Source organism: Lepidochelys kempii, chromosome 10 (genome assembly GCF_965140265.1).
Source record: "Lepidochelys kempii isolate rLepKem1 chromosome 10, rLepKem1.hap2, whole genome shotgun sequence".
NCBI lineage: Eukaryota > Metazoa > Chordata > Testudines > Cheloniidae > Lepidochelys > Lepidochelys kempii.
In genome coordinates this window covers 67,429,698-67,449,377 of record NC_133265.1, presented here as the reverse complement: position 1 = coordinate 67,449,377, position 19,680 = coordinate 67,429,698, and the positions used below count along the sequence as shown (strand labels likewise).

General features: G+C 42.0%; 1 protein-coding gene across 2 annotated transcripts in view; it reads right to left on the bottom strand.

Annotated features, from left to right (window-relative positions):
• SH3GL3 (SH3 domain containing GRB2 like 3, endophilin A3) overlaps nucleotides 1–19,159 on the bottom strand; it is a 73,762-nt gene extending 54,603 nt beyond the window's left edge. For both annotated transcript variants that reach the window (XM_073304065.1, XM_073304064.1), the window contains exon 1: nucleotides 18,854–19,159. Coding sequence is in view for 1 of the 2 variants with exons in the window: in XM_073304064.1 (XP_073160165.1) it covers nucleotides 18,854–18,898 (45 nt within the window). In the remaining variant the exon portion in view is untranslated. The remainder of the gene's footprint in view (nucleotides 1–18,853) is intronic.
• Nucleotides 19,160–19,680: the final 521 nt, after the last annotated feature.

Here is a 19,680-nt window from a genome sequence, read left to right as displayed (position 1 = left end):
ACATCACACCTCCCTATATGCCAACATCCTTCGCCATGATGGCATCGCTGCCTGCCTCAAATATCTACAAGATAAAGGACGCTGCTCAGAAATCCACCCCAAACATCTCCAAACTCATCCATTTCATCCTCACCCATAATAATTTTACATTTAACATCAAACACTTTATCCATCATGGGAACAGCCATGGGTTCTAGGATGGCTCCTCAATAAGCCAGCCTCTTCATGGACCACCTTCAGAGAGAATTTCTGAACAAATGTGCCACAAAATTAGTGATATACCTGAAATACCTCAATGATATTTTCATTTTCTGGACAGGTGACCTAGACTCCCTCATAGATTTCCATCACAACTTCAACCACCACCACCCATCCCTCAAATTCTCTCTGGAGCACTCCCACACCAGCATGAACTTCCTGGACACAATGGAATGCTTCACCAATGGAATGCTACAGACAACTATATACAAGAAACCCAAAGATCATCACACTTACCGCCACAGATCCAGTAATCATACCAGATACACCAAGAAATGTTATTTATAGTCAGCGTGACAAAGTTCCTCCTCTATCTTGGTGGGTCTTGCGCTTACTGGCAGATTTGCTCGCCTTGGAGCTTCACGGCAGCCCTCAGCTTGGCCGTTTTTCTGAACCCACAGTCCAGGTCGACTCCTCCTGTGTCTGACCAGAAGTTGGGAGGATTTGCGGGGAACCCAGGCCCGCCCTATACTCCGAGTTCCAGACCAGGGCCCTGTGGAATACAGCTGTCTAGAGTGCCTCCTGGAACAGCTGTGCGACAGCTACAACTCCCTGGGCTACTTCCCCATGGCCTCCTCCCAACACCTTCTTTATCCTCACTATAGGACCTTCCTCCTGGTGTCCGATAATGCTTGTACACCTCAGTCCTCCAACAGTCCGCGTTCTCACTCTCAGCTCCTAGTGCCTCTTGCTCCCACCTCCTCACACGCACACCACAAACTGAAGTGAGCTCCTTTTTTTAAAACCCAGGTGCCCTGATTAGCCTGCCTTAATTGATTCTAGCAGCTTCTTGATTGGCTGCAGGTGTTCTAATCAGCTTGTCTTAATTGTCTCCAGAAGGTTCCTGATTGTTCTTGAACCTTCCCTGTTACCTTACCCAGGGAAAAGGGACCTACTTAGCCTGGGGCTAATATATCTGCCTTCTATTACGCTCCTGTAGCCATCTGGCCTGACCCTGTCACACCAGGCACTCAGATACTACAGAATATGCTCAGAAGAAAAAATCCAGGATACACACCTCCACCAAAGAAGTAGATCACATCATGGAATGGGCCACCCAAATACCCTGGAAGAAACTGCTTCAATTCAGGAGAAAAAAAAAGCCCACCAACCACATATCCCTACTTATCATCTACCACCCCACACTGGAACCCATACAGGGTATCATTAAATAATTACTACACATATTTGATGGGGACCACCATCCTGAAAGAAATCTTTCCTGAACCTCTTCTTCTGGCCTTCAAACCACTCCCAAACCTTATCATCAGAAGCAAGCTCTCCACAGACCAGGACACACTAACTCAAAGCAGCACCTGATGCTGCAAAAACAACAGATGCAAAACCTACAGACATATCTCCACTGCTATAACAATCAATACTGTCAGTCCGTCTGTCCCCCCGCCACCAAACACACCTCTCAAGATCCATGGCTCCTACACACACCTATCACAACACATGAGTATCTTATCCAGGGCATCAAATGCCCCAACAACTATGGAGTGAGACTGGACAATCACTACACTCTTGAATGAGCTCACACAGAAAAATGATAAAAGACAAAAAGCACTGTATCACCCATAGATGACCACTTTTTCACAAAGCAATCACTCCATATCTGTCGTGATCCTCAAATAAAACCGATTCAAAAGATAAGCCTGGGAATTTACATTCATCACTTTGTTAAGTCCATAGTTTTCATTGTCCAGCAGAGTCACTGATTTTATGGCCCATTACAACTTGTAACACACCCTGCTGCCTATTAACCCTCCATTGTCCTGTGACTACAGTGATGTTAAATTGCCCACTTAATTTTAACCAGCCTCCAGTGACATGTGTGAACCCTTGATGCTTAACATTCTGTCCCATCTTGTATTTAGCTTGGACACTAGTTTCTTTCTCCAGACCTGAGGAAGAGAAACTTGAAAGCTTGTCCCTTCCACCAATAAGAGTTGGTCCATTAGAAGATATTACTTCATCCACCTTGTCTCTCACAAAAGAGAAACAGTCATTTTTACTGGATTTTGATTTTTCAGGCACTCTTAAATGAGCATTATGGATAACAATTTTAATTTCTTCCATGAGGTGCTCATGTTGGGTCAATGCCCCTGAAGTTTTGATAGGCCCAGGCCTTATTTACTGTAATCCCATTTCTGATTCCACAAGAATATGTGTAATTTTCAGTACAGGAAGTAGCTATTAATGGAAATAAATTACTAAGAGCAACCATCTGGACAACTGCTATCGTAAGCAGGGTCTGAATGAGCTCTCCCCTAACATCTAAGTGATGAGATGGGGAAAAGACTTCAGGAGCAGACCGTGTTTGCGTAGACATGCCTGCTCTGCCTAGCACACCAGATGGAGCTGCTTTGTCAAAATGTTCAGTTTTGCCTGGTTTGGGGCTACAAATCACTCTAGTATTTTGAATGCGGGGGTAATGAAATGTTGTTATCCTTATTGTGTGAGTAAAGGGTAGCAGAACTGTGTTTAGTATGCCCTGGTTGAAGGGGTCACCCTAAACTGAACCCCACTTGCTAAGGACGTAGGGATGCCAAATCCCAGTGAAAAAGAGAGTGGGTGGGGACAGGGGTTCCTATCTAGTGCTGTGGATTCTGCCCAAAGAGTCTTAGACACCATTTGAACTGCCCCTCTCCAGCATTTAATATCAGAGCTGATTAGAATCACTTGAGGGTCCTCGTTTCCAGCTGATATTTCCTAGAGTGGGCATCACTGCTGAGCTGGTCTAGGAGCTAAGCTTTCAACCTTATGTAGGGACAGTGCCCATGGAGACTGCACTGGCTGTGAGGTTCCCCACTATCTGCTGAAATCACTGAGAGCTGAAATTGCTAAGAGCTGGGTTAAATGGCAGAACCTCAGCATATGATGTCATGGGAGCAGGAAGCTCCAGTGGCTAGTGAAAGAAGAGAACAGCGACCAGTAAGTGGAGAAATATTGCCTCAGAGGCACCATGGGACTGGTGTTAAATTTTCTCAGATTACTGCGTGGGGTTCAAGCCAGTTCTGTTTTGTAGTGTTAAGAGGAACTCCTCGCTATTGAACCCGGCCCTTGTTGCTGACTCCTGCACCTGGCAGAAGGGTTGCACTATAAACAATCTTTAGAAGAGCAGAACAAATATTTGGAATAAGAAGGCAGTTGTACTCCACAATTCTGACTAGAGAAAGCATCCACTAGAGAAATTCACATTTCACTCTGTGTGTCTTCTGTTGCATTTTCCTCAAAAATTGAGATTTCTGCCAGTTTATTTTTCCCTTGCCTAATTCAATAGCCTGCGTTTCCCAGTGATGGTACTCTGGAATATTGCCAAGGTTATGTTCCCAAGCAACTGCAAGGAGTGGAGTTAGAGTCTAAGTAATCCTGGAACGTCTTTAATTTGATGATAAAATGGAGCACGACCAATTGAGTTCTTAGTCTCCAATATTCCTCTGAACTTCTGGCACTATTTCATTTGAATGACGAATTCATGCTGGATTACAAGGTACTCTTATAAAAGAGGCTACAATACCATTTAATACGAGTGCATTGGGATTAGTGACAGTACAGTGAATATGAAACTAATTTATTTTGATGGTGCATTAAAATTAAGGCTTAAATAACAATACTCCCCTTCCTCCCGCTCAACCAAAAACAGAGAGAAAATAGCCTTCAGATTCCTTTCAGTCAACTTTGTATTGATATTTTTTTTAACTGTAAAGCTGCAAATCAACGTCACTTGTGTTTCTATGCCTGTCTTTCCAACTACATGCCATTAATTTAATAAGAGGGGAAATGAAACACTGAGGAGAGAGGCATCAAGATTCAAGCTAGCATGAATGTAAATTACATAATAAGAGGGGCCAAGTTCCACTGAGTTGCAGCATTGTAAATGATGGTAGATCTTGGCCATTGCATATGTGTGTTGGGGCTGCAGAGAAGGGTGAGGAAAAGGCCAATTTTTTGCTATTATTTTGTTTGGTTTTACTATATTTCATACTTTTTGCACAGCTATCTAGTTTGAATCAGTTAATGGTCTTAGTATTTTGCTTAGAAAATTATACTAAGTGGGAAAATTTAGCTTTTGAAAGATCACAAAATGAGAAGCTAGCAAACTCTGTGCTGAGTAAAGGTTGAGAGTCAGATTCTCTCCGCATTTACAACCCGCTTTTATTGACTTCTGTGGGATTTACTTTGGATTTACACCACTGTAAATGACAGCAAAATTTTACCTGTTTTCTTTTAAAATCTTATCATGACTTTCTTAGGAAGGGATTTCTAGATAGCAAAATGAAATCGCTAGTGCTGAAGAGGATGAAAAGTTATAGGCTTTGATTAATAATTTATTTTCATGTGGTTTCTTTTCCCCTTCCTCCCTCTTTGCTGTGACAGAAGCCAGACTGAGAAGTGTTATATCCTCTTCTGGAGATGGAAAACAATGCGTACTGGCAGCATGCTGTGACTTAGGAGACAGTGAGGCCACCTTCCAAAGTTCTGTTTCTACTTCTACCAACAGGAAAATTAAAGGACAAGTATAGAATTTTGAATGGGAGCAACAACCTGAGACAGATATCCTATATTAGATAGAGTCTGGTTAATCACTACCTGAAAATCCTAGCTCTTAAATTGTCACTTGACAGTAATAGAAGCATTTTAAAATCAGAAATGTTAAAGGAAAGGGCGAAATTCATCCCTGCTGTAATTCTGATTAAATCAGTGAAATGACACCAGCAACAAATTTGGCCCAAAATATTTATATGAAGGTCATACCAACAGTTTTATGCCAACCAGCAATTGCATGCAAAATTTAATGGGGGGAGGGTGGGGAAATATACTGAGTGGTGGATTGTACCTTTCTACACTGATCCAAATCCCATTAAAGTCGGAAGGCAGTATTTCTAACTGAAGGGCACTGGATTTGGAGTAAAGACAAAAGAAATCTAATACTGACTTTGCCACTGACATGCCATATGACCTTGAACAAGTCACTGCACTGCCATGTACCTTAATTTTCCCAGCTGTAAAATGGGAACAATGATACTACCTTCCTTTGTAAAGTACTTTGAAATCTAGGGAAGGAAAAGGCTAGATAAGAACTAAATATTATCATTAAGCATTGCTTATATTAGAGTCATAATATTCTATTTCATTAAGTTTCAACAAAGAGAAGAGGAAAATTTCCCCTTCCGTTTGGCTATAAATCTCTAATACAAGCATGCACACAAAGATCATTGGAATTGCCATTCATAGAAAAAACCCCTAGATTTCATATAAGGTCGTAGCCTCTGTACTTAGTCATACTCTCTTCCTAACTAGACTGATGTCACTACAGTGATGGCTCTTTTGTAGGATTCATTAACCTAGGTACAATATAAAAAATATAGTTTAATTAGTGTAGTACAGAAACAGAACTTATTCTCATCGGAGACTCAAAGCCCTGTTCTTTGGAAAGGAAGCATACAAGGCCAAGTTATTTTTGTGTTTCACTTACACAGCTGTTGATAATTGAGATGCTTTAAGAAATTAAAGTATATATGCTCATACATATGAGTAACGCATATGAGTAACCGATCTTAACTTTAATGGTAAAAACGTGTATGACGATGAGAGAACGGGGCTGTATAGTGTAGAATTCAACATACAATGTGACAGCACTCAACAGTCCACTTTCTAATAGGGCCTGTTAAAAGTGTTATTAAAAATTGTATCTTGTGCCCTTCATCTCCCAATTTTCTAAATGTCAAACCATAAGAGAACTCCAGAAGTGGCTTAATTTCTGTGGTGTGTGTGCATGAGATCCATTTATAATAAGAATGGTACAGAATACAAAGTTCTCCTGTTCTAATATACAAACATGAAAGTGGTATTAATATAAAATTGTTTTAACAACACAATTACAAATCAAGGCAGCAATTTTGTTACAAAGGGAGTGACGAAGGAGACATTCTCTAACTGTCAGGTTTCTTACATGTTTATATGCAAGTTACAGAGGGGCCAGATTCATGGAACGCACAATAAGCAGAAGGAATATATATTTCAACTCATTCTTCACTTTAGTTTTGTTCTTAAATTGCAACTGTGTCATGCCCTTGAACACACAGGGATCTCCCATTTATGTCAACAGGAATGGTGCATATAGAATGAGGCTGTGAGGGGCAGATTCTGATCTTGCTTATACTGTTTCTTTTATTAGTACATATGCATACTCCGAGTCACTGCAGATTTACCCCAGTGTAACTGAAAGCAGAATCTGTCCTTTTGTATTTAAAATATGGCTTCTGGGCTAAATTCTGCATTGGTGTAACTGATAAGAGGATTTGGCTATGTTTAACAAATAAGTAATATTTAAGACAGATTCAAGTAGCATTTAGGTAGTGATGCAAACTAATAAATACAAGGACATTTAAAAGTGACACTGTTATTTGTGCGTAACTCGTCTACTTGTCCTTAGTATTGCAGGTTCTCAAGAGAACATAGTGTAATATATCACACAGTATGTTCTGCAGTGACTCAGACAATAATATGAGTTAACAATGGAGTGTCAGCTTCAGCCTGGAGTTTCATTATGCTTGTGTGACACGCTCCAATAAAGCAAGAAAATTTTAAAAGGATACGTGACTTAAGGAAGACAGTTCCAGATCTGACTTTATTACAAAACAAATTTTCTCTACTGTAATGATTTTCTGAGAATAGTATTTAAATACACACATGCAAACTCTCCAAATTGCAGGCTGCGTCAATACTAGATTCTCAGCTCCCAGACTTGGTGACCCACCTACTGCAAGCCTTAAGAGTTCCATTTCTAGAAATCGTAAATGCATGTTTACATTACTACTGTCGTCTTCTGCTAGTTCATGACCTGGAAGGAGATTGAAATGGTCACAACTGCTGCTCTTGGAGACATGCCCTTATATGTGGGTTTCCTGGCATGGGGATTTAAACATCCTAGCACCCCTAATTGTAGAGAGCAGACAGTTTTTAGAAAATATCTAGTCTAAAAAGACATTTGAAAACTGGAAATAGGCTTGCACAGACATCAAATAATGTAATCATTTGTATTTCTAAAGCCCCTTTCATCTGGGGATCACAATGCATTTTACATGTTTGGGTAAGAAAGCCCCAGGCTGAAAATATTCCAGGACAATAGATATTACTGTCACCAGTTTACAAGTGTAGAAATTGAGAGACAGAGAACTTAAGCAACATGCCCACTATTACAGAGGTAGTAAGTGGCAATGCTGGGAATAGATTCCAGACTGGCTTTCCGTTTGGTGATGAACTACAAGTTCATCCTTCTTTCCTTTTTTTCTTGTCCATCTTGACTGCAGTCCTTTTATTGTGCCCTCGTTGTGAGTGTTATTGATGTTTAAAGTTTTACATGCATTTCCTGCTGTGCAAATGAATGCCTTAAAAATTAGGGAGGCTTCCCCTCATCCCTCACTGTCCTGCCACCATAGACATGCAAATTTGGCAAACATTTTGCTAACATGCTGACTGTGCAGACTAGCTAAACACTTTTATGACAGGTGTAACTAATTCTGCCTTGCTCAGGATCATCCCATAGTATTTCAGTGTCTCAGGGGTTAACGGATTTATCCTCACAACACACCTATGTAGTAGGGAAGTACCATCCCTGTTTTACAGATGTGGAACTGAGACACAGGATGATTACATAATTTGCTCAATGTTACATAGGAAATCTGTCACAGAGCTGGGAACTAAACCCATATCCTTCTTTAACAGGGTACTAAGGCTTGTGAATAGCTCAGATATGAAGCAGTAGATGTGATATCTCGACTTTAGTAAAGCTTTGATACTGTCTCACATGGTCTTCTCATAAACAAATAATGGAAATATAGTCTCGGACAAACCTACTATAAAAGGTGGGTGCACAAATGGTTTGAAAACTGCACACAGAGAGTAGTTATCAATCAGTTCACAGTCAAGCTGGAAGGGCATATTCAAATGGTGTCCCACATGGATCTGTCTTGAGTCTGGTTCTATTCAATATCTCCATAAATAATTTGGATAGTGACATAGAGCGTACACTTATAAAGTTTGTGGATCATACCAAGCTGAGAGAGATTGCAAGCATTTTGGACAACAGGATTAGAACTCAAAATTATCTTGACAAACTGGAGAAATGGTCTAAAATAAATAGGATGAAATTCAATAAGAACAAATGCAAAGTACTACACTTAGGAAGGAATAATTAATTGCACAAATACTAAATGGAAAATGACTGCCTAGGAATGAGTACTACAGACAAGGATCTGGGGGTTATAATGGATCACAAACTAAATGAGAGTCAGCAATGTAATACTGTTGCAAAACAAGCAAATATTATTCTGGGATGTACTAACGTAAGTGTTGTGAGCAGGACATGAGAAATAATTCTTCCACACTACTCACCACTGATAAGCTTCAACTGGAGTATTGTGCCCATTTCTGGGCACCATGCTTCAGGAACAATGTGGACAAATTGGAGAGCAACAAAAATGAATCAAGGTCTAGAAGTTCATGACTTTCAAGGAGTGTTTGAAAAAATTGGGTTTGTAGAGAAGAGAAGTCCGGGGAACAGGAGGAGAAATTATAACAGTCTTCAAGTATTTAAAAGGTTGTTATAAAGGAGAGGGTGATAATTTTTTCTCCTTAACCATTGAGAACAGGACAAGAAGTAATGGGCTCATATTGCAGTAAGGGAGATTTACATCAGACATCAGGAAAATCTTCCTAACTGTAAGGGTAGTTAAAGAGAAACGAGTTACCTAGGGAGGTTGTGGAATCTCTATCCCTGGAGATTTTAAAGAACAGGTTCGACAAAGACCTGTCAGGGAAGGTCTAGCTAATACTTTGTCCTGCCTCCGTGCAGGGGATTGGACTAGATGACCTATTGAGGTCCCTTCCAGTCCTACTTTTCTATAATCTCTGAAGTCCCAGATCAGGGCCTTAGCCACAGCACCCTACTTCCTCCCAGTTCTTTACACTCTTCTACTAAAACAAAATATTTGAAGAAAGAACTTCTCATTTTCCAAGGACCATTTTCTCTAGAAAGAAAAAAATATATTTTTTAAAATATACAGAAGCCTACAGTGTCTCTCTAGAGCCTTTTGCCACTGAAAATCTACACCTATTGCATTATAACTATCAGTCTGCAGCTTACATGAAAATAAACCACCAACCACATAACATCATCTAATATGTGTGGAAGAGGAAGAGGATACTGCAGATATTGTCTGGTTGAATATTTATCTCTATGTACATGGAAAAAAGAGACACTGAAATTTTGACCTTGGCAGCAGTATTTTTTAAATATTCAAAGATGTAATATTCCACCATGCATAATTAAATAATTCCAAACCAAAAACACAAGACAACAGATGGAACAATCAAATTCCTTTCCCCACTCTCCTTTCCTACCCAAACTTCTGATCATTGCTACCCAAAAGAGAACAGCAGACAGCGCTCTGACATCTAGCTACAGGATACAAGGGCTTTCTCTGTAAGTTCCTGATTCATCATACCTAATTCAGATTGGTAGTGGCTGAAATACTCCACCATTTGATGGACTATGTGATAAGACAGGTTTCAGAGTAACAGCCATGTTAGTCTGTATTCGCAAAAAGAAAAGGAGTACTTGTGGCACCTTAGAGACTAACCAATTTATTTGAGCATAAGCTTTCGTGAGCTACAGCTCACTTCATCGGATGCATACTGTGGAAAGTACAGAAGATCTTTTTACACACACAAACCATGAAAAAATGGGTGTTTACCACTACAAAAGGTTTTCTCTCCCCCCATCCCATTCTCCTGCTGGTAATAGCTTATCTAAAGTGATCACTCTCCTTACAATGTGTATGATAATCAAGTTGGGCCATTTCCAGCACAAATCCAGGTTTTCTCCCCACCTTCCCCCACAAACCCACTCTCCAGTTGGTAATAGCTTATCTAAAGTGATCACTCTCCTTACAATGTGTATGATAATCAAGTTGGGCCATTTCCAGCACAAATCCAGGTTTTCTCCCCACCTTCCCCCACAAACCCACTCTCCAGTTGGTAATAGCTTATCTAAAGTGATCACTCTCCTTACAATGTGTGTGATAATCAAGTTGGGCCATTTCCAGCACAAATCCAGGGTTTAACAAGAACGTCTGAGGGTGGCGGGGGTAGGAAAAAACAAGGGGAAATAGGCTTGAATAGAGACTGGGAGTGGCTAAGTCATTATGCAAGGTAACCTAAGTTAATTGTATCCAATTTGCAAATGAATTCCAATTCAACAGTCTCTCGCTGGAGTCTGGTTTTGAAGTTTTTCAAATCGGAACTGTCATGTCCGTAATCGCATGACCAGAGATTGAAGTGTTCTCCGACTGGTTTATGAATGTTATAATTCTTGACATCTGATTTGTGTCCATTTATTCTTTTACATAGAGACTGTCCAGTTTGACCAATGTACATGGCAGAGGGGCATTGCTGGCACATGATGGCATATATCACATTGGTGGATGTGCAGATGAATGAGCCTCTGATAGTGTGGCTGATGTGATATGTGGCTGATATGTGGCTGATCATAGGCCCTGTGATGGTGTCCCCTGAATAGATATGTGGGCACAGTTGGCAATGGGCTTTGTTGCAAGGATAGGTTCCTGGGTTAGTGGTTCTGTTGTGTGGTATGTGGTTGCTGGTGAGTATTTGCTTCAGGTTGGGGGGCTGTCTGTAGGCAAGGACTGGCCTGTCTCCCAAGATTTGTGAGAGTGTTGGATCATTCTTCAGGATAGGTTGTAGATCCTTAATAATGCGTTGGAGGGGTTTTAGTTGGGGGCTGAAGGTGACAGCTAGTGGCATTCTGTTATTTTCTTTGTTAGGCCTGTCCTGTAGTAGGTGACTTCTGGAAACTCTTCTGGCTCTATCAATCTGTTTCTTCACTTCCGCAGGTGGGTATTGTAGTTGTAAGAATGCTTGATAGAGATCTTGTAGGTGTTTGTCTCTGTCTGAGGGGTTGGAGCAAATGCGGTTGTATCGCAGAGCTTGGCTGTAGACAATGGATCGTGTGGTGTGGTCAGGGTGAAAGCTGGAGGAATGTAGGTAGAAATAGCGGTCAGTAGGCTTCCGGTATAGGGTGGTGTTTATGTGACCATAAAATGGACACAAATCAGATGTCAAGAATTATAACATTATAACATTCATAAACCAGTCGGAGAACACTTCAATCTCTCTGGTCACGCGATTACAGACATGAAAGTTGCGATATTACAACAGAAAAACTTCAAAACCACACTCCAGCGAGAGACTGTTGAATTGGAATTCATTTGCAAATTGGATACAATTAACTTAGGCTTGAATAGAGACTGGGAGTGGCTAAGTCATTATGCAAGGTAACCTATTTCCCCTTGTTTTTTCCTACCCCCCCCCCCAAACGTTCTTGTTAAACCCTGGATTTGTGCTGGAAATGGCCCACCTTGATTATCATACACATTGTAAGGAGAGTGATCACTTTAGATAAGCTATTACCAACAGGAGAGTGGGTTTGTGCTGGGGGTAGGGAGAAAACCCAGATTTGTGCTGGAAATGGCCCAATTTGATTATCGTACACATTGTAAGGAGAGTGATCACTTTAGATAAGCTATTACCAACAGGAGAGTGGGTTTGTGCTGGGGGTAGGGAGAAAACCCAGATTTGTGCTGGAAATGGCCCAATTTGATTATCGTACACATTGTAAGGAGAGTGATCACTTTAGATAAGCTATTACCAGCAGGAGAGTGGGGTATGGGGGGAAAGAAAACCTTTTGTAGTGGTAAACATCCAATTTTTCATGGTTTGTGTGTATAAAAAGATCTTCCGTACTTTCCACAGTATGCATCCGATGAAGTGAGCTGTAGCTCACGAAAGCTTATGCTCAAATAAATTGGTTAGTCTCTAAGGTGCCACAAGTACTCCTTTTCTTTATTTGATAAGGAGTTGGTGGTCCCTTGGCACAATTATAAGTTTTGTTCAGTCAAAGCGAGTTTCTCTCTCAATAGTGAGAGAGACTTAGGGTTTCTTTCACATATATTATTTGCCTCTTTTTGGTTTATCCAGGTACTACATTCTCTGCTTCTGTTAATATTTATAAACTCTTATTAGGAGATACAAGATGTGGGAGGTAATATCTTTTACTGAACCAACTTCTGTTGGAGAAAGAGACAAGCTTTTTAGCTTACAGAGAGATCTTCTTTGGGTCTGGGAAATACATTCAGAGTGTCACAGCTAAATATAAGGTGGACATTGGGTAATTCACAGGAAAGTTTTATTTACTTAAGACATTATGTATGCAGTGTTGTAGCCGTGTTGGTCCCAGGATATTAGATACAAGGTGGGTGAGATATCTGTTATTTTAGTCCTTTTGCTTAGCATCACTTAACCTATGTTATGCAGTTCAGGGTATAATCCAGACCAGTAAGGAGTTGAATCCCCACCTACCCTGTAACCCTGAGTGTTCCAAATGCTTTGCTACTGTAACTCTCTGCCTGGGACATTCACAGGTAGCATCAAGCATGCAAGTCACACCCTAAGTGTCTGTGTATAACTGCAGCAACTCTGACCCCAGAAGCCTGCCAGAAGCACATAAGTCACACTCCCTGGTCTCTAACAGTCTTAGTTACTTCTTGCAGGCTGACCCCAACACACTCCCAGTCCCAAATTTTCCCCAAAATGGTGTGCTCTGTAGTGTCCAGCCCTCTCCTAGACACTACAGAGAAATCAGAAGATTTGTTGGTTCCTCTAAAGCAGGGGTGGGCAAACTACAGCTCAGGGGCCACATCCAGCCCTCCAGACGTTTTAATCTGACCCTTGAGCTCCTTCCGGGGAGTGGGTCCGGGGCCTGACCCACTCCAGCCAGGGAGCTGGGTCAAAGGTTTGCCCCACTCCGTACAGCTCCCGGAAGCAGCAGCATGTCCCGCCTCCAGCTCCTTTGTGTAGGGGCAGCCAGGGGGCTCTGCACACTGTTCCCGCCCCAAGCGCTGCCCCCGCAGCTCCCATTGTCCAGGGAACCATGGCCAATGGGAGCTGAAGGGGCGGCACCTGCAGACAGGGCAGGGTGCAGAGCCGCCTGGCCACACCTCCGCATAGGAGCCGGAGAGGGACATGCCACTGCTTCAGGGAGCTGCTTACAGTAAGTGCCACCCAGAGCCTGCACCCCTTACCCAGCTCTGATCCCCCTCCCACCCTCTGAACCCCTCAGTCCCAGCCCAGAGCACCCTCCTGCACCCCCAACCCCTCATCCCCAGCCCCACCCCAGAGCCCACACCCTCAGCTGGAGCTCTCACACACCCCCACACCCCAACCCCCTGCCCCAGTCCAGAGCCCCCTCCTGAACCCTGAACTCCTCATTTCTGGCCCCGCCCCAGAGCCCTCACCCCCAGCCGGAGCCTGCACCCCAACCCCCAATTTCGTGAGCATTAATGGCCCGCCATACAATTTCCATACCCAGCAGGCCAAAAAGTTTGCCCACCGTGCTCTGAAGACACACAAGCACATTACAGGTTATTAACTTAACTGGGGTAAATACACCCTTCCATTTCAATACAGCACTGAGTTAGTTTATAGTAAAAATAAAACAAATTGATTAATATCAGGACATTGACAACCTATGTCAGCCCTGATTTAAATAAAGGTATAACAAGTGGGGGTGTTACATGCAGGCTAATGTCATCCACCTTTGAGATATGTACATTAAAGAAAGAGGAAAAGAAAGACATACAGAGACACATTCTTCCGTAAGGAAGTAACTAAGCTCTTGATTCTGATCATACTTACATTAGAGTTACTCCTGATTTAGTCCACTTAAATCAGTGTAATTAGAACAATGTCAAAGAGATCAGCCTCTGGCCTGAAAGTAGGCATTGGCGACAGCAAACCGTACAATCAATACAAGGAGGCCTTCAAAAATATTTGCTACAGATCCATTACCTAGAGAGACGTTTGTGTCATTAAGGGCATATAAAGAGACAAGATCACAGGATAAAATTTCCTTTGACATTGTTAGATGAATCATCATTAGTCTTTGGGCATCAATCATTAACATCTACTACTGCTATCTTTCAGAAGCCAATGCAAGGAATATCCTTGATAACTATTTAAGCAGAGTTGTTTGAGTAGGCTGTAAATACAGAAGATGTTGTTGCATAAGGACTCCTGCACTAACCACAGGTTTTATAATCATAGTATATTTTTTAAAAAGCCAAAAATGTATTGAGAGTTCAATTGAAAGCTCCCTGACTCAGACACCAAGGCATTAATTCTCAAAGGAGAATAAGGGCATGAGGCACTCAACTCCCACTGAGTGGTGCCCAGCCCCTTTGAAAATACCAGCTCGTGTCTCCTTATATTCAGCTGCTGGGCCTTACACAGTTTTGGAGCTCAATAAATAATAATAGCTCCTAAGTTTAAGGTACATGATGCACCATCTCTGTTTATAGCTTTATTAAAAACAGAAACCTCTCTCTAAAAAACATTCCTAGCTTAACCTGAAAATGAAATACAACCACAATTTAGGTTACCACACACCTGTAACTGTGATATGAAAGGATTACAAAAGCAGTACAAAAAAGTAAGACAAACTTACTGTGGCAAAATGTTTTTGAGTTAAAAAACAGGAAACAGAAGCTACAACTGTGGTAGACAAGCTATTGATCAAAAGGAAAGTTCTCTGTAGGTTGCTTTTTTTTTTTTAATTTCAATTTGGAAATATATCAATAAACAGGAGAAAACCTGTGTTGTAAATGAGGCCCATAATAGAATTAATCAGCTCTCAGAAATGTCCTGCCCTCAGAGCCAATGATAGACCAATGAGAGTTATTTTGATGTTCCAGTGCTTCTATCTTGTGCATCATTGGTTAAGTGTCTTATCAGTCAGAGGAGGTACATGGGAATGAGAATGCTCCTGGCTCCAGTTTGCTTGCATTGTCTGTATTTAAATTCAGCCTAAATAAGATACATAATAAAGTGGTTGTTGCCTTTCTAGTTTTATTCAAGATTCTCAACTCTTTCACTACCACCCCCAAAAAGCTATTATGTATTTAAGGCCAAATTCTAACTTTACTTACACCATCTGAAACCAGAATGAAGTCAATGGGCTTGCACAGGATATAAGGTGGGGCAGAATTTGCCCCTAGAAGCTGAAATAGGCAAAAGTACAATTGATATAGCAATGAAGAGCTGAGTTCATGTAGTAAATAAAAGACAGACATCTCATGGCTTTCTATCACTAACCATCAAAAATTACTACCAAATAGTGGGCTGATGAAATGAGGGTCATTGTGGACTTGTACTTCTAAAGGTGGGGGGGAATTCAAATAGGGCAAAACTTCAGGAAACAAACATTTATCATGAACTAAAAAATACAGTTACAAATCCACAGGCAAGAGAATCTTTTAGTACCCTGACCAAAGAAGTAAGACCATGTCATCAACTTTCTGTGAACTCCTTTAAAGCAGTAAAAACTGGCCACTTTTATTTAGGACCTTTAAAACAAAACAAAAACAAAATTTATTTGCTCACAAGTTTTGACAAACTACATTAACATTTTAAAGTCATATCCATGTTATTTAAATAGTCAATTCAAATGTTTGTGGTTTATAAGACATTTTGTAATTATGTTTTTTCCTGAAATTCAGAACTTGTAAGTAAAATTAACGGACAAGAAGCTTGTAGAAAGGTAATGTAAAAACTGCAACACAGAAAGAAAATGAAAAAGCACTCTCTTTTTATAGAATGTTCTGAAGTCTTCTCTGGTCCCAAGAGCAGCAAGCAGTTCAATGACAAATTTTGTAAGTTATATTTACAATAAATGGAGACATATACTCATGAAATTCCAGGTTCAAGAGACTGGAACAGAGAGCTTTGGGTTATGCCAGCCGAACAGAATATCCCACCTGTTGTAACAGGATAAGAATCTCTTGTAACATGAAATGCCAAGATCTCTGTATTTTCAACATTATTAATGCATTTGGTAAGTGTAGACTCTGATCTCACTTGCTTCTTTCTTTAGATTTCTTGTCTTCAAGTTCTGTCAGTCTTTAAATGTTCTCATTTCTTTATCACATGCCTGGCATGATCCTCATTCCCTTTAGTATTTCCTCACCCTCCTCTGGGAAATTTGCCTGTTTCTGTCATCTGCCCCCATCCTTCTTTGGGAACACTAAGGCAAAGAATTAATTTCATTTTTCCCCCCAAGCAAAGCCTTCCTACCTCTTCTGTCAACAGTTATCCTTGACATCTCTTATTCATTCCATATACAGAGAGATACTTATGCCTCCTTCAATGATCTCTTATTCTTTATGCACTTACAAATAAAAAGCCCTTATGAGCAATATTCCGTTCATGCTCCACATTTGCTTGTCTTGTAATTATTATAAGTACACTCTCTAAATTTAATTCTATCATAATATTTTCATTTGGCATAACCTCTTTATTGCCCTGGCTTATTTTTTGCTCTCCTTGTTTGTCTGCTACAAATTAGTTTAAAGTATATGAGTATATGCATGGGGAGGATGGATTGGTGAGGGTTAGTCATATTAGTTAGACAGCATATCAATTTTGATGATACATAAACTCCTAATTTCTCTTGCGTGTTTTCCATCTACTACTTTACCCTGTTCCATGTCACCCAATACTAGCTGCTGAATTCTTCCAGAATTTGTTCTAAAACGACTGCCTTGGATTTTGTTCAGCATTTTCGAGAACACGATGCAATATGCCTTCCTCGCTCCCAGCCCACCTTGGAATTTCAGCTATACTATTGCTTTTACTTAAGAATCACAGGTGTCTTGAGTCACTTTACTTCATACTATGGATTCAATCCTGCACCACAGAAAGAAGTGGGAGCTTTGTCTTGACCACAATAGGAGTAACATCAGGCTCTGGGTCATGATGTGCTTTTTAAAATGTCCTAGTTATATGCCGTACTAAATATTGGAAGCAGTGCAGTATCACATCTCACTACATTTCTATTATCTTGTTCCAGACATACACCACTTTGGTTTCTGTTAGCTCATTATCTCCAAGAGGATTGGGTAGATTGCAACACACTGTCACTGGCAATTTCTACACTGTATGTTGCTTTTGTTGTGGGTTACATCTCTAACTTCCTCAGCTATGGGGCTTTTGTTGTCTGTATTATGAAGGCACCACACTTAAGGTTGTACCATTTATCATCATAAGAGATCTTACACTCAAGGTGCACAACAAGCCTGAACTATCTTAAAGTTACCCCCTAAATATCTTTATCTAGGGGTCTCCACATTTTGTCATGGGCATGATGAGAGTTGAGCAGAGCATGTAGATTCGTAACACTGTTTCATCCAAACATTAGTCAGATGCCTTGAAAAGACATTATTGCAAGGAAAGACAAGAACATGACTCCCTTCCAAACATTTTTGATGTGTGTGCATTGTTCACAAACCATCAGATACTAGAAATAAAGACAACAAAACACAACAAAATGAAATCAATCAATCAAATCAGGCAGTGAACCTTCATTTTCCCCATTCACAGCAAGAACAAGCTGAGCCTAACTAGACTCAACAGGTTACAGCTGATTTCAGTGCTGCCATTATCATTAATAATAGCAAACCGAATTACATAGCTCTTGGGGCTTAGAACAAACAAACAATCTAACCTACACAGGTGTCTGGTGCTCAGCATCTTCACTGGACAGATTTCTATACACTTCAGCTATAGAGAATGGCTCCTGAAACTATCAGCAAAAATACATTCTTTTCATGTCAGCTCATGATACACTGCAATCAATTCACCTGCTACCAAAGGGGGTTTCATATCCTGGAGAAAATCAGCAAAAGTATGTAAGAGAGTCACATGACATAAAGGTGGTAGAAAATAGGAGGGGAAATGATCACGGTAAAAGATGAACCATGGGGAGAGGAAGAGGAGAAGTGGCAATTCCTTGGAAGCTGAGAGTGGTAAAGTCCCCTAGAAATGGATGATAGAATATGACACCTAGAAATGGGAGAAACTCCTTGGAAGGGGATAACCCCTGTAAGACAAGAGGGTGACATCCCAGAATGGAAGAGTAAATCCAGGAGAACAACAGGATAGTCCCCCAGAGGGACTAGTAAAGGGGCCATTTGTGGAGGGACATGATGTAACTAATAGTTTGGATAAGAGAGACCTGTATACAGCACCTAGCACATCCTTGATTGGGGCAGTGCCACAAAACAATTAATTAACATTAATAATAGCATGGGGGGGGAGTAATGTCCTGGGTGAGGGGTGTAATCCAACCTCAGGAAGGGCAGATTCAAGGGGGATCATCCTTCCGGGTGAATAAAGGGATAAATTCCAGGGTACAAGGGGGCGATGAGAGTAGTTTGACAACTCTCTCCCTGGAAGGGGAGGGATTGGAGGTAACCCCCCGGGTGAGTGGGTAACCACCCCCAGCAGGGGAGGGTTAAAGTGTAACCCTGTATGGGAGGGGGTAATCCTGCTACCTGGACAGAGAAGGTGAAGGGAAACCCCTGCGTGAGAGGGGGTAATTCCCCGCAGAGGGCGCGCAGGGGTTACCCTTGCATGCCAGTCAGCTGGGGCACGCCCCGGGGACCGCTGCTCTGACCTGGCTGGCTTTGTGGAACTGCTTCTTCAGTCCCGCCACCGACATCCTGTCCCCGCGGCGCCCGCTGCTCTGGGCTCAGCAGCCGCTCCCAGGAGCCTGCACCGCAGCCAACAACAGGCGGCTCCTAGCGCTGCCCAGGCCGAGCGCCCGGCCCGGCCCGTCCCTTCGCGGCTGTTCGTGCCAGCCCGGCCGCTGGCTCTGTCACGGGCACCCCCCGCGCTGGAACCCCGCGCGCGGCTGGAAACATCGCCTTCCAGACGGGCTCCACAGCTGCCAGCCCATTGGCCCCCGGCGCAGTCTATGCAAATGAGAGAGCCGCTGCTGTCTGCCGATTGGGGAATCCGATGACGCCCACGCTCCAGTGTTGCATGGAGACGGTAGAAGGAGGGAGCGAAGAGCTTCCAGCACCTCGGGGAGGGAGGGAGCGTTGAGTAGGCCGGAGAGGTCCCTGCCAGGCTGCTACCAGCCCGAGAACACACACACAGGAACGTCTGAATGCAGGCTGGGGCATCATTCCCACGCTGCACACTTCTCCAAGCACCCGGAGGCCTGGCCGCCTATCCCTTTATCCATCTGGCTGGCTGCCCAGCTCCCTAATCAGTTTCCCTGTCAATCTCTCAGCCACTCTGTCTCATCTTTCTCTTTCTTTATCTCGCCTCATCTCTAACCAGTAACTCTGTCCAGTCAATCCCATGCACCTTTCCCACATCTCTATTATTGTTATTTATTGTAGCACCCGGGAGTCCTCATCATGGACCAGGACCCCAGGGTGCTAGGCGCTGTACAAACAGAACAAAAAGACAGTTCCTTGCCCAAAGCATTTAAAA